The following is a 24,033-nucleotide window of genomic DNA, read 5'->3' on the forward strand; positions in this document are numbered from 1 at the left end:
TGCATTCTTACACACGGCAGGGCAGACCTGGGTTTTGTGGCCTGAAGCTTACATAATTTGGAAGGCCGACTCGAAGGAATAGAATACAAAATTGCAGGCTTAAAATTAGGCAAGTGAATATATAGGACAAATAAAGAAATCACAACAAATTGTAAATTTTCAGAAGTTGCCAAATACCAAAGCATAACATAATGTTTATATGAGCTCACTGCCCCACCTCTGTCATGTTTTCCAACATTTTTTTTTTTTGCGGCATAACCTTTGATTACTTCTTCATGTGATGATCCTTGCAGTATCATTTTTGATAAAAAAAATTTGTTTATTATGGATGCTCTGGATGCATAAAATGTGATTTTTCATGTCGACTTACACACTGTGCATAGTTGCCCCCCACTAGCTGCTGCCCTGAAACCAGAGATTGTGATCAATTCTCCTTCAAAAAATTCACCCCAAAATAAGAAAAAAGGATGGTATGTTTATAATTGTCTCACTGTATTATCGAATATATTCTTGACAAGACAGAACTTCAGTTTTCCCCAGGCGTCAGTGAGAAGAGAATCATCCGTTTATGGTTTTATGTGTCTGATAACAGGAAGAACTCTTTACAGACCAGCTTTTGTCTCCGTACTTTTCAAACCCCCCTCTTCCTCCCCCGCCCACCTACTTCTGGTGCCAGGCGCTGTAGGACATGTTCATATCACCAAAGCAGCTGGTGTCCTCGCATCTTCACACCATGACACAGGAACTGGGAGGAGCATTCCCGGAAGCCATCTCTAGTGGGATGGCCAGCGAGGATGGATCTATTCCCAGGGGTGACTGTGAACCACAGAAATCTGCCTCATTTAACCCAAACTAAGTATGCATCTCCTAACTCTGCTGCTCCTTAGTGATAGCCCAGAAGAGGCTGTGGCCTGTTCCACACCACCCTTTAGATGGGCAACAGAGAGTCAGAGACAGGGAGACAGAGGCCTTCTATTGCAGCTAAAAGATCTTGCTTCCACAAATCTTACATGAAATCATACTAGCCCATGAACGCAGTGCCTGGGGGCCCTCCCATGGCTCTGACACAGAAACTTCTGGAAATCCAAACTGGCTATTGGTATCCCTAAAGGAGAGCCCCTCAGTTGAAGGAAAGTTGTGTGAATCTCTCTTTGCTGCCACCAGCAGGAGCAGAAAGAAGTGACTAGAAGATGTAGAAAGAGCAAGACTTAAGATGCTAGTTAGGTCTGAGAAATATGCTGCAAGCAAGAGATGATGGCAGGCCCCCCAAAAGGACAGGAATCAACAAGTGAGGGGACTGGCCAATCTGTAAGGAGATACGAGCAAGAGAAGAGAGGAGAGAGATGTGGGAAAAATGCGTATGATGGGACCTGCTGAGGGGGAGACTTGTGTGCAGATGGGCGGAGTCTCATGGGGGGTGACTAACAGTTGAGGGCGGGGCTCCAGACTCAGGTGGCCTGATGGAGGAGTGGACTCTGAAGACCAGGGCCATGGACACACAAAATGTGAGTAAGGCCCCCACGGGAGGGGTCTGCCCGGCGGATACTGAGCAGTGACGACAGAGGAGCGGGAGACTGGAAATAAGATGGATGGGCCTGGAAATGAGAGGGCAGGGCCACTTGTCCCAGGCTCCCTTTCTTCCCAGCCCCACAGACAGGGACAGCAAGGAGAGGGTACCCCACTGAGCATCTCCGTGTTCTTCCCTCCCCTGATCAGTTAGAGAAGGCAGCCATAAAGATTCAGTCTTGGTGGCGTGGCAACACGGTGCGCCGGACGTTACTGCACGCAGCTCTCAGGGCCTGGGTCATCCAGTGCTGGTGGAGGTCGATGCAGGCCAAGATGCTGGAGCAGAGACGGCGCCTGGCACTAAGACTCTACACCTGCCAGGAGTGGGCAGTGGTGAAGGTGCAGGCACAGGTTCGAATGTGGCAGGCCCGCAGACGGTTCCTCCAGGCACGCCAAGCGGCCTGCATCATCCAGTCTCACTGGCGCTGGCATACCAGCCAGACCCGGGGCCTGATCCGGGGCCGCTATGAGGTCAAAGCCAGCCGGCTGGAGCTTGACATCGAAATCCTCTTGACCTAGGGCGCTAGCAGAGCCAAGGAGACTGGATCTCTCTTCCAATAAAAACACTTACTGACCACAGTCTTGCCCTTTGGAAATTAGACCCATAAAAGAGGGATCAAAAAAAAAAAAAAAAAAAGAGGGATCAGTCCCTCGGTAATGGTCTAGAGCCCATCCCAGGGCACGCCACCCTAGGCCGTTGCACCTACTGCAAACCTGAGCCATCCTGCCCCCAAAAGAGACTCCAGGGCCCAGGATAGGCTCTGACACCTCAGCCAGCCTGGTCCCAGCTCTCTCCACAAGCAAGGTTAGGTACTGGGCTTTATTTTTCTGTACCCCTCCTCAGGCTTCTCCATTTAAGGTAGGACACCAGAGAGTCAGGCTGAAGCTAGAGCCAGCTGGGAAGGCCAGGATTCCACCGCCCCGTGCTGGGCAGGACCCTCAGGGCCAGTGCAGCACTTGGCAGGGAGCCAGGAGGACAGGGCACCCCACTGAGCAACAGTAGGCCAGGCACTGTGCCTCACTTGGGGGATAGTCAGCCAGAGCCAGCCCCTGGGGGAAGGCCAGGGCAGGAGCTGAGGAGCAGCAGCTGTGCCTGCTGCTTTAGCCCTAGGGGCTGAGACAAGGCTTCCCTCCTCTCTGCTGGCTACTTCCTGGGAGAATCAGGCTCAGTGGGGGAGGGGACAGAAAGCCCAGAGAGGTGGGGCTGAGGAAACAAGTGGAGGGAGCCTAGGGGTGGGCAAGGGGAAGGGCTGTCCTTATGCCACGGAAGTCTTTGGTTTGGGGATACAACCTCTAAATCTTACTGCATCCTTAGAAGCAGCTGTTCTGGCATCCTCTCAAGACTGGGACCTGTATTTGCCCCAATCCCCCTACAGACTGCCATACCCTCTGCAAGGCTGGCCTCAAAGAGGGCCGATGGGCCCTTGCTGGCGGAGTCTCCTGTTAACTCAGCATCTGGGCTCAGCCTTCTGTGTACCAGTCTCTCACAGCCTCTGCTTTGGTGCTCAAGGTCCCTCAGATGTTTGTCTCCCAACCTGCCTCCCAGAAGCCTGAGGCACATGACCTTCCTTAGGGGTCTGCGATAGGTGGCCTTGCCAGAGGGGTGGGAGGACCAGTTGGAGAGAGGTACAGAAGTCAGAGGTCCTCATGGGCCTTGCAGCTATGTAAGGCTTTTCTTTCCCTCAGCAGTGTGTGTTGTGTGTGGCTCAGGGAAAGGTGTCTCCAGAACAGCTGTGGCAGGCATGGAGAACCAGAGATTAGTCTGACACCCATCACCTTCAGTAGCTGAAGGTGGCAATGATGCACCCAGGTACCTTGCTCTTCCAAAGGAGCCCCTTCAGGAGCTTTGGACACAGCTCTCGCCTGCCTGCCTTGCAAGAGTGAGTGGTAGACTAGTTAGGTCTACATGCTGAACATGATGGAATCCTGCATGAACATCCCTGCAGGTGCCACCCCTGGAATCCTCTGAGACACAAAACATACCAATGCCTGGGCCCACCCAGAGATTCTGCTTTAACTGGTCTGGGGAGAGGCCTGGACATTGGAATTCAATGTGCAGCCATGATTTGGAAACTAGAGTTAGGTAATAAAGTGGCCACTGGGTTCATGTGATCCCACCTGGGGATATTGATGCAGAATCCCAAACTGCTTGCCAGGCTCAAGATAATTAAGGCTTTCCACTCTGTGATGAGCTAAAAATGCAAAGTTAAAACAGGGATTCAGAGGGAGAGCCACTTTGGTGAAAAACTTTTGAAAGCAGGAAAACACAGGTAGCTGGGGGTTGGGACAGGGAGAGGCTTTTGCGGTAAAACAGGTACGGCCTCTTGTCCCTGGTGACAGGACCCCAGGAATATGGCACTATTCCTGTGTGAGCAATGGAGACTTAGGGGCCAGCCCAAGAAGGCTCATCCAAGGTCTTGGGTTCCCCTCTGATGGCCAGGGGATCTTGTGACCTGGATGTGGTCTGGACCTGTGGGTGTTGGGCCCCAGACAGAGGAAGTGAAGGAGACATAGGATGGGAGTCCACAGAGAGGATCCCCTTTAGCAGTCAGATCTGTAGCTAGAGTTGGCCTGGATAGGTGGAGCCACCTATACGTCCTCAGCAGAGGTGAGGCTGCAGGTGGGGCTTTCAGAGGCAGACCCCTCAGACCCTCACAAACCCTCCCTTCTCTTCCTCACTGTCATTGAGAATTGAGCTACAGAAGTAACTCTCCCTGAGAATACACTGAAACAGTAGAAGTGAGGATGGTGAGAGGTAGGGGAGGTGCAGGGAGGGAGGATGCTTGCAGTCTTGGGGCAGGAGTGGGCATGAGGGCACTCTGGGGCACTCTGTATCCCCATCCTTGATCCTCCTCCAGGAGACATTGTGTCCCCAAGAGATATGTGACCTAGGCCTGATCAACAAATATATATATATATATATATATATTTAAATATGATAGTCACAGAGAGAGAGAGAGAGAGAGGCAGAGACACAGGCAGAGGGAGAAACAGGCTCCATGCACCGGGAGCCCGATGTGGGATTCGATCCCGGGTCTCCAGGATCGCGCCCTGGGCCAAAGGCAGGTGCTAAACCGCTGCGCCACCCAGGGATCCCCAACAAAGAAATATATTGACCCTCAGACTGGCCCAGCATACTGGGCCCCTAAGAAGATAGTTGAGCAAGTGCCCACTTGCTCCCTCTTAAGCCCACCCCACCCTCTTAAGCTCCTCACTTGATACATCTCCAACCTCAGTTCTGATCCCACTATTCAGGGTTTCCATCCTACCTTGTCTTTTGCTTCTCTCTGTCCCACATGGCAAGCCCAAAATGAGATGGCACTGCGCAATTTGAAGCTCTACAGTAACACTACAGCAATCAAGACAGTGTGGTATTGTTGAAAGAACAGACAAATAGATCAATGGAACAGAAGAGAGAGACCAGAAATAGACCCACACAAATATAATCAACTGAACTTAGAAAAAGGAGCAAAGTCAAACTTATGGAGAAAGTTTTTTTCAATGAATGATATTGAAAAAACTGGATATCCACATGCAAAAAACAAGTGAAGCTAGATACAGACCTTACACCCTTCATAAAAATTAACTCAAACTATATCACAGAAGTATAATACTCTTAAAGCCATGAAAGAAATAACTGACAAGTTGGACTTCATTAAAATAAAAACTTCTGTTCTGCAAAAGACACAGTTGAGAGAATGAGAACACAAGCCACACAAACTGGAAGAAAGTATTTGCAGACACATCTGATAAAGATTTGTTATCTAAAAATACAAAGGACCCTGACAGCTCAACAATAAGAAAATGAACAACTCATTAAAAAATTAAGAAAAGACCTGCTGAGCAGATATTTCACCTGAAAAGATGTACAGATGGCAAATTAGCTTATGAAAAGATGTGCACCATCATATGTTATTAGAGAATTGAAAATTAAAAATGAAATAACCGTATATATCTATTAAGAAACACTGACAATGGGCAGCCCAGGTGGCTCAGAGGTTTAGCACTGCCTTCAACCCAGGGTGTGAGCCTGGAAACCTGGGATCGAGTCCCACGTTGGGCTCCCTGCATGGAGCCTGCTTCTCCCTCTGCCTGTATCTCTGCCCCTCTCTCTCTCTCTCTGTGTGTCTCTCATGAATAAATAACATCTTTAAAAAACAAAACCCAAACCAAAACAAAAAAGAAACACTGACAGCACCAAATGCTGAGATGTGGAGCAACAGGAATGCTCATTCAGTGCTGGTGGGAATGCAAAATGGCAGAGCCACTTTGGAAAACAGTTTGGCAGTTTAATACAAAACTAAACTAGGCTCCCCATATGATCCAGCAATTGAGCTTCTTCCAATTTACTCAAGTGAGTTGGAAAACATGTCTACACAAATCCTGCATATAAATGTTTACAGCAGTTGTATTCATAATTGCCAAAAATTGAAAGCAACCAAGAAGTCCTTCCAATGGGTAAACTGGTAAACTTATTGCAGTACATCCACACCACAATGGAATATTTAGTGACAAAAAGAAATGACCTCTCAAGCCATGAAAAAGACATGGAGGAAACCTAAATGCATACTGTGAAGTTAAAGTGGTCTGGAAAGGCTACCGATTACATGATTCCAACTATATGACGCTCTGGAAAAGGCAAACTATATAGAGAGTAAATGGTTGGCAGGTGTTTGGTGGGAGGAATGAGGGATGAATAGGCGAAAAACAGAATTTTATGGTATTTAAACTATTCTGTATGATATTATAAATGAAGATACACGAAATTATGTATTTGACAAAAATCATAGAACTACATACACAAAGTGACCTCTAATGTAAATTATGGACCTTAGTTAATAATAATATATATCAGTTTGCCATTTGTAATAAATGTACCATATTAATGCGAGATGTTAACAATAAGTTGAACTGTATGCAGCAGGATGGGGAACAGGGAGCCCATGGGCACTCTATTTTCTGCTCAATTTTCCCATATACCTAAAACTGCTCTAAAATGAAAGTCTATTAATAAAAAATAAAAGGCAAAATGATTAGAACAAAAGTACTAAATGCTGTCTGCATTTTTAAACAGCCTGATTATGTACATAGAAAAGTCATAAAGAATCTACCCCCCCCCAAAAAAAAGAATCTACCCCCCAAACTACTTGAATATATGAGTTTAGAACAGTCATGGGATACAGTGTCAATATGCAAAAATAAATTGTCCAAAGAAGATATACTTTCATGGCCAACAGGCACATGAAAAGATGTGCAACATCACTAGTTATTAGGGAAATGCAAATCAAAATGACATATCACTTCATTACCATTAAGATGATTTTCATTAAAAAAACGAACAACAAAAAAACAAAATAACAAATGTTGGCAAGGATGTGGAGAAATTGGAACACTTGTACATTGCTAGTGGGAATGCAAAATGGTACAGCTGTTGTAGAAAAATGGTATGACAATTCTCAAAATATTAAAAATAGAATTACCATCTGACCCAACAAGTCCAATTCTGGATATATACCCGAAAGAAGTGAAAGAAGAAATTCAACAGATACTTGGCACACATGGTCATAGCAACATATCCACAAGAACCAAAAGTGTCCATTGATAGATAAATGCATAATCAAAATGTAGCACATATAGAATGTTATTCCACCTTCAAAAAGAAGGACATTCTGACATATTTTACAATACGAATGACCCTGAGGACATAAGGCCAAATGAAATAAGTCAGCCACAAAAGAACAAACACTATGATTCTTCTTATATGAAACTTCTAGAGTAGTCAAATTCATAGAGACAGAAAGTAGAATGGTGTTTGCCAGGGGTAAGGGGAGGAGGGAATAGGAAGTTAGTGTTTACTGAGTACAGAGTCAGATGGAGAAGATGGTGGTGATGGTTATGTAACAATGTAATGTATTTAATGCCATAGAAATGTACTCTTAAAAACAGTTAAGATGGCAAATTTTATGTCATGTATATTTTACCACAGTAAAAAAGTAAGTTGTATCTTTTTTTTAAGATTTTATTTATTTATTCATGAGAGACACACACAGAGAGAGAGGCACAGACACAGGCAGAGGGTGAAGCAGGCTCCATGCAAGGAGCCCGACATGGGACTCGATCCCGGGTCTCCAGGATCACACCCTGGGCTGAAGGCGGAGCCAAACCGCTGAGCCACCTGGGCTGCCCAAGTAAGTTGTATCTAACAACAAACTGCAAACTGAAATTAAATAAGCATTTCCAATAATATCCAAAAAATCAAATGCAGGGGCACCTGGATGTCTCAGTTGGTTAAGCATCTGACTTCGGCTCAGATCATGATCTCAGAGTCCAGAGACTGGGCCAGTTATCAGGCTCCATGCTCAACAGAGTCTGCTTGTCTCTGTCCCTCTCCCTCTGCCCTTCCCCCCCCCCACTTGTTCTCTTTCTCTCTCTCTCTTTCAAATAAATAAATAAAATCTTACAAAAAATAAAATGCCTGGGGTGCCTGGGTGGCTCAGTGGTTGAGCATTTATCTTCAGCTCAAGGCATGATCCTGGAGTCCTGGGATGGAGTCCCACATGGAGCTCCCAGAGGGGAGCCTGCTTTTCCCTCTGCCTATATCTCTGCCTCTCTCTCTCTGAGTCTCTCATGAATAAATAAAATCTTTAAAAAAAAATCAAACAACATAAATAGAAGACTCCTACACTGAAAAGTACACATTGCTGAGAGAAATTAAAGAAGACTGAAATAAATGAAAAGATATGCCATATTCATGAACTTAATGACAATATTGTTAAGATTATAGTTTCCCACAAATTGATCTATATATTCAATGCAATTCCAAATAAAATTCCATATTGTTTTTGTAAAACTCAAAAAGCTTATTCTAAAACCTATGTTGAAATGCAAAGGACCTAGTACAGCCAAGACAATCTTAAAAAATATAAAATAAAACTGAAGGACTTACCTGACCTGACCTCAAGATTTACTATAAAGCTACAGTAATTAAGACAGTGTGGTGTTTAGTAAGGTAAAAAATAGAAATCAATGAGACAAAATTGAATCCAAGAATAGTCCCGCCTATTTATGGTCAACTAATTTTGTAATTAGTTGACCAATTATAGTGGCACCCTGTGAATGCCAATATAATTCAGTGAGGAAAGTAGAGTTTTTTCAACAAACAGTGCTGGAACAACTGAATATCTATAAGGATTAAAGCTAATATTGATTCCTATCTCATATCACATGCAAAACTTAATTCAACAAAGATCTAAGTCCCAAATGTATGAGCTAAAAGTGTAGTTTCTAGAAAAAAAAGCAGGAGTGGAGCAATATCAGTGAAAATGATAAAGCAGGTAGCTCCAGGAGCCCATTTCTCCACAGAAACATAAAAAAATCAAACAAAAACTATTACAACCAACTTTATCAGCACTCTGGAAAAATAGTCAAAAGTTTACAGCAACCAAATGAATGCTGAGTATAGGAAAAAGGCAATTAATTAACTTTTTTTAAAAGTATGTTCCATGCCATGGAGCCCAACACAAGGCTTGAACTCATAACCCTGAGATCAGGAACTGAGCTGAGATCAAGTGTCAGATCCTTAACCGACAGAGCCTCCCAAGCACCCCAAAGAAAAATACAGTTTAAAACCAGTAGGAAGATTTTGTGGAATTTTTACTTGCCATTGTTCTATTCCCCTGTCTTCAGAATGAGGGCTGTCTTGAAGATGGCAGTCCACATCCTCAGTGTGAGACATGGTTACTGATTCCAGAGCAGAGCAGACCATATTCCCATAGAATTGTGTTTGCTGGTCTAATATGTCCAGGTATTATGAAGATGAATGCAATGCAATTGCTTTTGGTTTGCCTATTTCAGAGCTCATTTGGGGTGGAAAAGCAGTAAGCATTCCTGTAACAATGTAAGGCAAATGAACAACTTCAGCTGCTTGGGGGGAAAGATTATAGTTTAGGCATACAGGAGAGTGCTAAAAGCCTCACAGGAAAATCAGGGGATAGTTTATTTCAGAGATTAGGACATTCAAAGTGCTTGTGTATACTGGGAGATTTAAAAAGCTGTGTTCTTGACCAGGGCAAGACATATGCTCAGAAAATACCTGCAAAGACCTGAAGCTTTCATGTCTCTCTGATCTCTAAGCTAAGTGCAAGCTGGAAGTGAAGGCTAAGACAGAGTTCTAAATGGCATGGCTAAGTGTTGGAGGAGTGTCCGGTGCAGAAAGATTTGCAAAAAAACAGGAGAGTTCTTTTTCCTATCTTTGTTTCTTCTCTCTCCTGGCATTCAAGAAATTTTCTAATAGATCACTAGCTGAACATAGTTAAAGGAAGACAGACTTTAGAGACCATATATTAAAAAGAACACAGACCCAAAATAATAATTTAGAAAAGTCACTAACCAAACAACTATAGCCCACTATAAGCCACAAAAAGACAACTTGGAGAGAGAGAAGATTCTGATTTCCAGAGTTACCACATTATAATCAAAATGTCTAGTTTTCAATGAAAAAGTTATAAAACATGCACAGAAACAGGAAAGTATGACCCATTCACAGGAAAAATGAATAGAAATTGTCCCTGAGGAAGCACAGACATTGAACCTCCCAGACAAAGACTCTAAATCAACTATCTTAAATATTCTCAAAGAGCTATAGGACACCATGGACAAAGAGATAACAGAAACTAGGACAACAATGTGTGAACAAATAGGGAATATTGACAAAGAAACAGAAATTATAAAAAGGAACCCAACAGAAATTCTGGAGTTGAAATATACAGTAACAAAAATGAAAACTACAAGAGGGTTTCAACAGCAGATTTCAGCAGGCAGAAGAAAGAATCAGTGAACTTGAAGATAGGCCAGTCAAAATTATCCAATCTGAAGAGAAGTAAAAAGAGAATGGAGAAAAATGAATAGAGCTTAAGAGAATGAGCCATCATCAAAAGTACTAAAACATTCGTAATGGGAATCCCAGATTAAGAGGAGAGAGAAAAGGGGGGCAGACAGAATATGAAGACACAATGGCTGAAAACTTCCCAAATTTAATAAAATACAATAATCTAAATATCCTAGTTCAATGGTACTCCAAGAAGAATAAACATAAAGAAACCCACACTGAGACACTTTATAATTAAATTGTCTAAGGCCAAAGAAAAAAGAGGATCTTAAAATTAGCAAAAGAAAAATTCATCTTGCATAAGAGCATAAAATAAAATTAATAAAATTGTAGATTTCTCATCAGAAACCAGGGAGACCAGGGACACCTGGGTGGCTCAGTGGTTGAGCATTGGCCTTCAGCTCAGGGCATGATCCCAGGTCCAGGGATTGAGTCCTGCACTGGACTTCCTGCAGGGAGCCTGCTTCTCCCTCTGCTTATGTCTCTGCCTCTTTTTCTGTGTCTCTCATTAATAAATAAATAAATAAATAAATAAATAAATAAATAAATAAAATTGTAAAAATAAGAAAAGAAAGAAAGAAACAAACAAACCAGGGAGACTAGAAGGAGTGGGATGATAGTTTTAAAGGGCTAAAAGAAAAATCTGTCAACCAAAAATTCCATATTTAGGAATGAAGGAGAAATTAAGACATTCCCAGAAAGCTGAAAGTGTGCGTCACAAATAGACTCTCCTATAAGAAATCTAAAGGTTGTATTTCAGATTGAAATGAAAGGACACTAGACAGTATCTTAAAACCATACCAAGATATAAAGAACTCCAGTAAAAGTAACTACACACTTAAAAATAAAAGCTAGTATTATTGTGTGGGCCTTTTTAAAAATTTGTAGCTCTTCTTTTTATTTCCTATATTATTTAAAAGACAAACGTATGAAAGATAATACATTTATGTAAATGAACACAATGCATAAAGATAAAATTTGTGGCAATAACAACTTTGGGGGAATGGAGCTTTCTGGACATAATATTTGTATGTTACTAAAGCTAAGTTGCTATCAATTCAAGTTAAATTGCTATAGGGGCACCTGGGTGGCTCAGTGGTTGGGTGCCTGCCTTTGGCTCAGGTCATGATCCTGGGATCCAGGATCAAGTCTCTCATTAGGTTCCCTGCGAGGAGCCTCTCCTTCTGCCTGTGTCTCTGCCTTTCTCTCTCTCAGTCTGTGTCTCTCATGAATGAATGAATGAATCAATCAATCAATAAATCTTTTTAAAAAACAAAGTAGATTGTTATAAATTTAGGATGTTAATAGCCATTTCTTCATAACCATTAAGAAAATATCTTTTTAAGGGATCCCTGGGTGGCGCAGCGGTTTGGCGCCTGCCTTTGGCCCAGGGCGCGATCCCGGAGACCCGGGATCGAATCCCACATCAGGCTCCCGGTGCATGGAGCCTGCTTCTCCCTCTGCCTGTGTCTCTGCCTCTCTCTCTCTCTCTCTCTCTCTCTCTCTGTGACTATCATAAATAAATAAATAAAAATTTAAAAAATATATTTTTTTAAGAAAACACCAAAAAATGGGGCACCTGGGTGGCTCGGTTGGTTAAATGTCTGCCTTTGGCTCAGGTCATGATCCCAGGGTCCTAGCATCGAGCCCCAGGTCGTGAGGCTCCCTGCTCAGCAGGGAGTCTGCTTTTTCCTCTCTCTTGCCCCTTCACTTCTTGTGCTTATGTTCTCTCTCTCAAATAAATAAAATATTTTTAAAAATACATAAAAACAAAGGAGAAGGAAATCAAAATAGTACATACACAAAAATCAATTAAATACAAAAGAAAACAATGGAAGAAATGAGAGTAAGAAGAGTATAAGAGATGCAGAAAACGCATAACAAGGAAATGTAAATTATTCCTCATCAGTAAATGTAAATGGATTAAATTCTACAATTATAAGGCAGATATTGGAAGAATGGATTTCAAAAAACATGATCCATCTATATGCTATCTATAAGAGACTCACTTTAGATTTGAAGACAGAAGAATTGAAAGTAAAAGAATGGAAAGATCAATTCCATCCAGATAGTAATGAAAAAGCTCCAATGGTCACACTATTACTGTTATAAAATGTCTATATTAAAAAGAAATATCTCAAATTAAACAACCTAACTTTAAAAAATAAATAAATAACCTAATTTTACATCTTGTAGGACAAGAAACAGAAAAAACAAAAGGACAAAAAACAGAAAAAACTTAGGCAGTCCTGGTGGCGCAGTGGTTTAGCGCCGCCTGCAGCCCAGGGTGTGATCCTGGAGACACGGCATTGAGTCCCATGTAAGGCTCCCTGCATGGAGCCTGCTTCTCCCTCTGCCTGTGTCTCTGCCTCTCTCTTTATTTATTTATTCATGAGAGACCTCTCATGAATAAATAAATAAAATCTTAAAAAAAAAAAGAAAAAGAAAAAACTAAACCCAAAGATAGCAGAAGGAAGAAAATAATAAAGATAAGAGTGGAGATAAATGAAACAGAATAGGAAAATAATAGAATCAATAAAACAAAAAGTGGTTCTTTGAGAAGATTAAAATTGACAAACTATTAGCTAGACTTATCAAGAGAAAAAAAAATATATATATAACTAAAATTTTAAAAAAGAAAATGAGTCCATTACTACTGACTCTAAAGATAAAGAATTATACCCCAGTGGTGGGCTTGCTGTCACAGACCCATAGCAGTCCCACCCACCAGTGGACCTGGCCGGAGCTCTGCTCACACCCCTGATAGTGGACCCACACACACCAACACAATAAAGTAGTAGATGTTAATACCCCATTCTCAGTAATAGATAAATCATCCAGACAGAAAATCAATAAAGAAAGAGCAGAACTGAACAACGCTACAGACCAAATGGATATAATAGGCATATGCAAAACATTCCCTTCAATGGCAGCAGCATATTCATTCTCCTAAAATGCACACTGAATATTCTCCAGGATAGATCATATGCTAGGTCACAAAACAAATCTTAATGAACTGAAGAAGACTGAACTCATTCCAAGTATCTTTTCCAATCACAGTGCAATGAAAATAGAAATCAACAACAGAAAGAAAAGGGGAAAATTCACCAACACATGGAAATTAAACAATGAACTCTTAACCATTGGACCAAAAAAGAAATTAAAAAAGAAGTTAGAAAATATATTAAGAGACAAACAAAAGTGAAAAACATCACATACCGTATATTTTATGAGATGTAGCAAAAGCAGTTATAAGAAGAAAAGTTATAGCAATAATGTCTACCTAAAATAGAGGATCTCAAACAACCCAACTTTATAACCCAAGGAACTAGAAAAAGAATAAACTAAACCCATAATTAGTAGAAGGAAGAAAATATGTTAAAGTAGAAATAAATGAAACAGAGAATAGAAAAACAATGTAAAAATTGATGAAACTAAATCTTGTTTTTTTTTAAGATAAACAAAATCAACAAATCCTTAGCTAGAATAATTAAGAAAAAAATTAATTCAAATAAATAAAATTATGGGTAAAAGAGGATACTTTACAAATGGTGCTATAGAAATGGAATCATAAAGGACTATTATGAAAATTTACATGCTAACAAATTGGACAACACACAAGAAATGAAAAAATTCTAGAAACATAAAATCTATCAAGACTGAACCAAAAAATGGCCTGTACAAACAGGGTGGCTAAAGCAGCAATCAAAAACACTCCAAAAATAAAAGTCCAGAACCAGATAGCTTCATGGGTGGAGTCTACCAACATTTAAATAAAAATTAATAACAATCCTAAACTCTCACAAATTTGTTTCATGAGGCCAACATTACCCTGATACAAAGGTCAAAAACACAAGGAAAAAAACATTCAGGCCAGTATTCTTGATGAATATAAAAAAACTCCTCAGGGCACCTGGGTGGCTCAGCTGGTTAAGTATCTGCTTTTGGCTCAGGTCATGATAAATCCAAAAGGAAAAAATAAAATTATCTGTTTACAGATGACATGATCATATACATTAAAAACTCAAAAGACTCCATGTGCACACACACACACATACACATACGACCTTGTAGAACTAATAAACTCTTTCAGTAAAGTCGCAGTATACAAAATCAACAAACAAAAATCAGTTGCATTTCTAAATAAACTTTCAAAAGGGGGGGGCACCTGGGTGGCTTAGTGGGTTGAGCATCCAACTCTTGATTTCAGCTCAGGTCATGACCTCAGGATTGTGGGATCAAGCTCCACATTGGGCTCTGTGCTCAGCAGGGAGTCTGCATGAGATTTTCTCTCTCCTCCATCTGCCCCTCCCCTGGTCATGCTCTCTCTCTCTCGCGTAAATAAATAAATCTTTTTTAAAAATCAGGCCAGTATTTTTTACACTAATAATATTATACACTAACAATGATCTATCTGAAAAGGAAATTAGGAGAACAATCCCATTTATAACAACATCAAAAAGAAAAAACTATCTTGTCATAAACTTAACCAAAGAGGTGAAAGACATGTACACTTAAAACTATAAAACATTGATGAGATAAATTAAACACATAAATTAACAGAAGAATATCCCATGTTAATGGATTAGAAGAATTAATATTGTCAAAATGTCCTTATGACCCAAAGCGATCTACAGATTCAACTTAATCCTTAGCAAAACACTAATGGCTTTTTTTTTTTTTTTTTACAGAAATAGCAAAAACAATCCTAAAATTCATTTGGAGCCACAAAAGATCCCAAATAGCCAAAGCAATTTTGAGCAAGAAGGACAAAGCTGGAGCTATCATACTCTCTGATTACAGACTATATTACAAAGCTGCAGTAATCAAAACACAATTGTACTGACATAATAACAGACATTTAAGTCAACAGAACTGAATAGGAATCTCAGAAATAAACCCACACCTATATGATCAACTGGTTTTTGACAAGGGTGCCAAGAATACACAATGCAGAAAAGACTGTCTTTTCAATAAGTGGTGATGGGAAAACTAGATATCCACACAGAATGGTATGAGACCTTTATCTCATACCATATATAAAAATTACCTCAAAATGGATTAAAGACTAAAATGTAAAAGCTGATACAATAAAACTTTTAGATGAAGACACAGCAACAAATAAGTACAAAAACAAAGGACTTTTTTTTTTAACAAAGGACTTTAATAGACATTTCAACAGAGAAGACATACAAATGGCCAATAGGTAGATGAAAATGTGTTCAACATCACTCATCATCAGGGAAATGCAAATCAAAACCACAATGAGATATCATCTCACACCTGTCAGAATGGCTAGATTAAAAATAAGAAATAAGTGCTGGCAAGGAAGGGGAGAAGGAACCTTCACACATTGTTGGTGGGAATGTAAATTTGTATAGACACTGTGGAAAACAGTATGCGGGTTCCTAAAAAAAATTAAAAATAGAATTACCATATGATACAGTAATTCCCTACTAAGTATTTACCCAAATATGAAAACACTAATCCAAAAAAATATACGCACTTGTATGTTTGTTGTAGCATTATTTATAATAGCCAGAATACAGAAGCAACTCTAGTGTTCATCAATAGATAAATGGATAAAGAAGATGTGTATATCTGCACAATGGAATATTGCTCAACCATGAAAAAAAGAATGAGATATTGCCATTTGCAACATCATGATTGGACTTAAGGGATGTTATACTAAGTGAAACGAGTCAGTCAGAGAAAGACAAGTACCATAGGATTTCACTCATGTGTGGAATTTAAGAAACAAAGAAAAAAAAAACAAAGAAAAAAAGAGACAGACAAACTACAAACCTGACTTTTAAATAGAGAGAACAAACTGGTGGTTGTCAGAGGGAAAATGGGAGGTGGTGGTGGGTGAAATAGATAAAAGAGATTAAGAGTACACTTATCATGATGAGCACGGAGTATTGTATAGAATTGCTGAATCATTGTTGGGGGGTTAGAAAAGATAGAATTGTTGAATCTTTATATTGGACACCTGAAAGTAATATAACACTATGTTATTTATACTTCGATTAAGGAAAAGAAAGAAAATGTGATCTACATCATATCACACACTCACACTGGAATATTATTAGCATAAAAAGGAAGGAAATCCTGTCACTTGCAACAATATGAATAAACCTGGAGGGCATTATGCTAAGAGAAATAAGCCAGATCCAGTAGGACAAACACTACATGATCCCACTTTTATGAGAAATCTAAAATAGTCAAACTGAAAGAGAATAGAATAATGATTACCAGGGCTGGGAGGAGAAGGAAACAGAAAGGTGTCAGCCAAAGGGTACAGAGTTTCAGTTATGCAAATGAGTAAATTCCAGAGATGTACAGTACAACATAGAGCCTATAATTAGCAATACTGTATTTTATACTTAAAAATTAGCTAAGAAGAGATTTTTTTTTGTCAAGTACTCTTACCACAAAAGAAAAAAAATTAATTTAATAAAGAAATAAAGAAAATGGAAGGAAGATTTTGGAGCTGATGGATAAGTTTATGGTCTTGATTTTGGTGATGATCTCATGGGTATATGCTTATCTCAAAATTAATCATATTGTATACATTAAATATGTACAGCTTTCTATACATCAATCATGCCTCAATAAGGTGGCTTTAAAAAGAATTATAAGAGAATACTATGAACTATATTTCAACCAATTGGATAACACAGATAAAATGGACCAATTCATAGAAGTACACAAATTATCAAAATTGATCCAAGAAAAAATAGAAAATCTGAATAGATTGATAAAAGATTAAATCAGTAATCAAAAATCTCCCAACAATAAAGTTCAGGATCAGATGGCTTTACTGGTGAATTCTACTACACATTTAAAGAATTAACACTGGGATCCCTGGGTGGCTCGGCAGTTTAGTGCCTGACTTCGGCCCAGGGCAGGATCCTGGAGACCCGAGATTGAGTCCCACATCAGGTTCCCTGCATGGAGCCTGCTTCTCCCTCTGCTTGTGTCTCTGCCTCTCTCTCTGTGTCTCTCATGAATAAATAAAAATATTTTTTTTAAAAGAATTAACACCAACCTTTCTCAAACTCTTCCAGAAAATAGAAGAGGAGAGAACACCACCTGACTCATTCTATGAGGCCAGTATTATCCTTATACCAAAGCCAGGCAAGTATCACAAGAGAAGAAAACTACAGTTCAATATCCCTTATGAATATAGATGCAAAAATCCTCAACAAAATACTAGTAAAGCAGATCCAAAAGCATGTTAAAAAAGATTGTACACAATGACCAAGTGCGCCCCAGAATTTAAGGGTAGTTCAACATACAAAAACTATTCCGTGTGGGCAGCCCCAGTGGCTCAGCGGTTTAGCGCCGCTTTCAGCCCAGGGCGTGATCCTGGAGACCCAGGATCGAGTCCCACGTCGGGCTCCCTGCATGGAGCCTGGTTCTCCCTCTGCCTGTGTCTCTGCCTCTCTCTCTCTCCGTGTCTCTCATGAACAAATAAATAAAATCTTTAAAAAAAAATTATTCCATGTAATACAACACATGAATAGAACAAAGGGGGAAAATCGTATGATCATCTCCATTGATGCAGTGAAAGCTTTTGATCAAATCCAATATCCTTTCAAGATAAAAATATCCAGAAAACAAGGAATGTAAGATCCTCAACATGATAAAGGACAATTAGGAAAAACCTCCTGCTAACATCCTACCCAGCGGTAAAAGACTGACACCTTTGTCCCTAAGATTAGAAACAAGACAAGGATGCCCATTTTTCACCAATGCTCAATACTGCACTAGAAGTTCTAACCAGAGCAATTAGGCAAGAAAAAAAAAAAAGAAATAAAAGCATCCAAATCGGAAAGTAAAGAGTAAAGCTGTCTCTGTTCACAGGTGACATAATCCTACAAAAGTACATCCCAAAGACTTTTTTAAAAAACTGCTAGAGACAAGAGATGAATTTGCCCAAGTGGCAGTTACAAGACCAACACACAAGAGTCAGTTTTTATTATACACCAGCAATGAACAATCTCAAAATGAAATTAAGAAAACAATTCCACAATTCACAATAGTATCAAAAAGAATAATATATCTAAGACAAAAATCTACCCAGGGAGGTGAAAGACTCATATATGGAAACTACAAAAAAAAAAAAAAAAAAACTGCTGAAAGAAATTACAGAAGGACCTGAATAAGTAGAAAAACATCCTATGTTCACACATTGGGAGACTTAATAATTTTGTTATGATGTCCATAATTCCCAAAGTGGTCTACAAATCCAACGCAATTTCTATGAAAATCCCAGTGGTCTTATCTACAGAAACAAAAAACAGATCTTCAAATTTGTATGGAATTGCAATAAATCCTGAATAGCCAAAACAATCTTGAGGGGGGATAAAAAGAACAAAATTGGAGACTCACATTTCCCAATTTCAAAACTCACTACAAAACTATAGTAATAAAATCAGTGTAGTACCAGCATACAGATAGATGTAGTGCTGGGATAACTGATATCCATTGGCAAAAAATGAAGTTGGGCTCCTACCACTGTATATAAAAATTAATTCAAAATGGATCAATAACCTAAATATAAGAGTGAATGCCATAAAACTCTTAGAAAAGGACAGAGGTAAACCTTCATGACCTTGGATTTGGCAATAGATTTTTAGATTACACCAAAAGTATGAGCAACAAAAGAGAAAATAAATTACTTCATCAAAATTGAAAGCTTTAGTGCGGGATCCCTGGGTGGCGCAGCGGTTTGGCGCCTGCCTTTGGCCCAGGGCGTGATCCCGGAGACCCGGGATCGAATCCCACATCGGGCTCCCGGTGCATGGAGCCTGCTTCTCCCTCTGCCTGTGTCTCTGCCTCCCTCTCTCTCTCTGTAACTATCATAAATAAATAAAAATTTAAAAAAAAGAAAGCTTTAGTGCATCAGAGAACATTATCAAGAAAGCAAAAAGACAACCTGCAGAATAGGAGAAAATATTTACAAACCTTACAACTGATAGTGGTCTAGTATCAAACCATCAGCTAAGTGAAAGAGGCCGGATGCACAGGATCACATACGCATGATTCTATTTATATCAATGTCCAGAATAGGAAAATCAATAGAGAGAGAAAGTAGATTGATTGGTGGTTTTGCCACAGACTCTGAAGAGGGAAGAATGGGGAGTAACTGCTTAATGGGTTCAGGGTTTTATTTGGGATTTGGAACTAGAGAGAGGTGTTGATTATGTAACATTATGAACGTACTAAATGCCACTGAATTGCTAATTTTAAAATAGTTTTATGTTATGTTAATTTCACCTCTTTAAAAAAATACAGACAAAAAAAACACAGGAGAAAATGTTCAAACTTGGGGCAAAGACTTCTTGGACAGGTCATAAAGGTACTGATCATATTCCAGGGGAAAGTGGGCAGGGGAAGAGACAACATGGGTGAAGGGGAGTGGGAGATACAGGCTTCCAGTTGTGGAATGCATGTCACGGAATAAACGGCACAGCGTAGGGAATATAGTCAATGGTACTATAACAGGGTTGCATATGATATGGAAGGTATAATTGAGGTGAGCATAGCATAACATATAGAGAGGTTGAGTCACTATGTTGTACACTTGAAACTAATGTAACATTCTGTATCAACTATACTAAAAAATTTTAAGGCACTATAAGAAATTGACAAATTGTATTTCAGCAAAATTTCTTTGCTCATTAATGGAATAAGATAATTAAAAGCAAAGCTACAGAATAGAGAAAAGATTCTCAATGCATTTATCCAAAAAAGAACTCATCCAGGATATATAAAGAATTCCTAAAAAAAACAACATTAAAAAATAAATCACCCAATAAAAATGGACAAAAGATTTGAAGAAGTACTTCAAAAAAGAAGAACCAGAATAGCCTAAAAGAACACGAGAAAATGCGCAGTATAGTTAATAACCAGAGAAACACAAATATAAAGCACAATAAATGCCACTACATACCCACTACAGTTAAAAGGATTTTTTGTTTACAGTAAAGTGGCAAAGAGCACCTGGAATTCTCATATATTGCTTTAAAATGGCACAATCACTTGAGAAAAAAAAACATTTGGAAATTTCTAATAAAGATTAAAAAACACTAACTCTATGACTCAGCCTTTCTACTCTTAGGCATTTACTAGAGAAAACTGAAAACCTGTGTCCGCAAAAGGGTTGCTCAGAAGTGTTCATAGTAGATGTATTTATAACAGCTTTAAAAATTGGAAATGATCTAATATATATCAATAGGAAAGCAGATAACAGAATTACAATATATTTGTACACTGGAATACTACTCAGTGATAGAAAAGATTCAAGTATTTGATTCTTACAGCAACATGGATAAATCATATAAACAGATCCAGGGGGACACCTGGGTGGCTCAGTGGTTGAGCGTCTGCCTTTGGCTCAGGTCGTGATCCCAGGGTCCTGGAATCGAGTCCCCTAGGCCCTCCGTGGGGAGACTGCTTCTCCCTCTGTCTATGTCTCTGCCTCTCTGTGTCTCTCATGAATAAATACATAAAATCTAAAACAATCCCAAAAAACAAATCCAGAGAAAAAAGTCAGACACAAAAGAGTACATACAGTATGACTTCATTGAGTATGATTCCAGTGATATAAAACTCGAGAAGAGGCGAAACTAGATAGAAGTGGTGAACAGGGATCCCTGGGTGGCGCAGTGGTTTAGCACTTGCCTTTGGCCCAGGGCGCGATCCTGGAGACCCGGGATCGAGTCCCACGTCGGGCTCCCGGTGCATGGAGCCTGCTTCTCCCTCTGCCTGTGTCTCTGCCTCTCTCTCTCTCTCTCTGTGTGACTATCATAAATAAATTAAAAAAAAAAAGAGAAGTGGTGATCAGAATCAAACAATGGGTCTCTCTGTGAGGAGGTGGTAGTTATTGGAAAGGGGCCCGAGGAGGTGGGGGTAGTGCTTTCAGGAGTAACGAGAAAGTTCTACTTCTAGATTTGGGTGATGTTTACATGAGTGTACACATTTGAAAAAAGTCACAGAATTGTGCCCTTAAAATCTGTGCATATTATAGTGTATAGAATACTGCTTAGTATTTGTTTTAAAATTAGACAAGCATCAAACTTCCCTACAGCAACACTCAAGGCTAGAAGACAACAGAGAAATGTCCACCAAGTTCTGAGGGAGAGTGTGGGCCACAAGGAAGGTGGTCAAAGGTACAAGCTTTCAGTTACAAGGTAAGTGAGAGCTAGGGATAGCTGGCCATGCAGGGTGACTGTAGTTACACTGCGGTACGGCATAGAGGGAAGCTGTTGAGAGTCTATCCCAAGAGATCTTATCACAAGGAAAACAGGTGTTTATAAGGAAAAAAATATTCTTTTCCTGGCTTTTTGTTTTTGTTTTGTTTTGTTTTAAGTGGGCTCCATGCCCAGTGCAGAACCCAACACAGGGTTCAATCTCAGACCTGAGCTGAGATCAGGAGTGCCATGCTTAACCAACCAACTGCACCACCCAGGTACCTGCGTTTTCTTTTCACTTTATCTCCATGAGGTAATGGATGCTAACTAACCTCACTGCCAGAATCGTCGTGTAATACAGGTAAGTCAGGCCACCCATTGTGCATCTTAGACTTATACAGCGATGTGCGTCCATATCAATAAAACTGGGAGTGGGAGGAGATATATATTTAAAAATCACAAATTAAAAAAAGAGAAGGCTGTCAGGTGGAAATTGGTGGTAGACAGGGAGGGCAGGAGAGAGGGGAGGAAGAAGCAGGCTGATCCAGATTGGTAGGTGGCGGGCTTAATAAGCAAGTGGACTTACTTCCAGGCTCGTCCAGGCTTGTCTGGGACCCTGCAGAACTGGGATCTCAGGCCTTAGCTGTCCAGTCACGAACCCCATTCAGGAGTTCTCAGCATCACATTGCTGTCTCAAGGGTTGCTCCTCCATGGTGCAATGGTGGGCAGTGGTGGGATGGTGGGCGGCGGTGGGTTGGCAGGCTGCGTGCACTTTCCACAGCCGGGGCAGGACATGGAGCCTCTGAGCACAGAGCTACATGCTCCCTGCCACCTTCTGCAACAGAACCTTGGTGGTTATTCCTGGATGCGATCCTGGAACAGGTAAAGGGTATCAGTGGAAGACCAGGAAACTTGAATAAACTATGGATTTTTCATTAATAAGAAGGTATCAATATTTGCCCAGTCATTGGAACAAATGTACTGCTTGTCACTAATTTACTAATGTAAAATAAAAACAGAGGAATCTGGGCGTGGGGCATGTACATGGAACTATCTGGATTATATTCAAAGTCTTCTTATAAATCAAAAACCGTTTTAAAATGTAAAGTACATCAAAATGAAATAATATAAAATTTAAAATTTTTTTATTTTTATTTTTTTAAGATTTTATTTATTTATTCATGAGATACAGAGAGAGAGAGAGAGAGAGAGAAAGAGAGAGAGAGAGAGAGAGAGGCAGACACAGGCAGAGGGAGAAGTAGGCTCCATGCAGGGAGCCTGACATGAGACTTGTTCTCATGTCTCCAGGATCACGTCCTGGGCCGTAGGCAGGTGCTCAACCACTGAGCTACCCAGGGATCCCCTAAAATTTTTTTTTAAAAAGAGCGTGGACCCCAATATACTAAAACTAGCCCATTTTTATTCAAATAAAAAAGTCAAAGGGAAAATACCCCCATCATTAATCTGGGGTGATAGTTAAAAGGTGTGCTCACTTTGTGAAAAAATTCATTAAGATTTAGCTCTGTGAATTATATGTATTTTTCAATAACTTTTGTTTCATATCTGTATAATGAGTATATTAATAGAATGTACTTAACATTGGATTAACTAAACAATATAAGTACAATATGTACAACAACATATAGCTCTACAGTATGAGTGTCCAGAACACAGTAAATGCTCAATAAATGTTGTATATTATTTTAACTAAAAGGATAAGAATACATCCCCAAATTTTACATTTAAAAATTCTGAAAGGGGAAAAAAAATTCTGAAAGGGATGGGAGGAAAAAAATGGGAGTCTATGTGAAAAATAATGGCCAGAGATTGATAATTCTAAAAGGTAGCTACTGTGTTCATGGAGGCATTCTACTTTTTTGCACGTAAATAAAATTTTTATAACAAAAAGGGGAAGTAATCATTAGAGATGAGGGGAACTTTTTACTAAGAAGAGTTACATTAAAATTTGGTAAAAATAAGCTAATAAGACAAAATCTTCATAATAACATTCATGGAGCATGGGGGGGGAGGGCTTTGTCAAATATAAAGGAACTCAGAATATGGGGTGCACGAGTCTTCCATGAAAAAGAAAAATAAAATAATAAAATTTCAACAGTTAAAAGTAAGTCAAAAGTTGGAACTCAGGCTGAAGTAAGGACAGGCAGTGACCCGTGGATACATTGGATGAAGACTGAATGCAGAATGACTAAGCAAACTCCTTTTACCAAACAGAATTTGGACATCATCAAACTGGACAGTGTAAAACTACTAGCTAATGCTGATGTTGTCAATTCAACACAGCATCAGTCCGTCCATACAGTCTAGAGTGAAAATGTGGCCACTAAAATCATCACGGCGTTGGAGGGCCAATGGAGTGAG

General features: G+C 39.8%; 1 protein-coding gene across 1 annotated transcript; it reads left to right on the forward strand.

Moving 5' to 3' along the window:
- Nucleotides 1-1,444: 1,444 nt before the first annotated feature.
- Nucleotides 1,445-2,145, forward strand: IQCF6 (IQ motif containing F6). The gene is made up of 2 exons (XM_038565278.1): nt 1,445-1,505; nt 1,717-2,145. The coding sequence occupies exons 1-2, from the start codon at nt 1,461-1,463 to the stop codon at nt 2,083-2,085; spliced, it is 414 nt and encodes a 137-aa protein (XP_038421206.1). The 5' UTR covers nt 1,445-1,460; the 3' UTR covers nt 2,086-2,145.
- The last annotated feature ends 21,888 nt before the right edge of the window (nt 2,146-24,033 follow it).

Source organism: Canis lupus, chromosome 20 (assembly GCF_011100685.1).
Source record: "Canis lupus familiaris isolate Mischka breed German Shepherd chromosome 20, alternate assembly UU_Cfam_GSD_1.0, whole genome shotgun sequence".
NCBI classification, from domain to species: domain Eukaryota; kingdom Metazoa; phylum Chordata; class Mammalia; order Carnivora; family Canidae; genus Canis; species Canis lupus.

Coding starts and splice junctions, on each gene's coding strand:
- IQCF6 (XM_038565278.1), top strand. CDS start 1,461: ATGGAGGAGTGGACTCTGAAGACCAGGGCCATGGACACACAAAAT. Junction 1,506..1,716: donor GGGCCATGGACACACAAAAT/GTGAGTAAGGCC, acceptor TCCCCTGATCAG/TTAGAGAAGGCAGCCATAAA.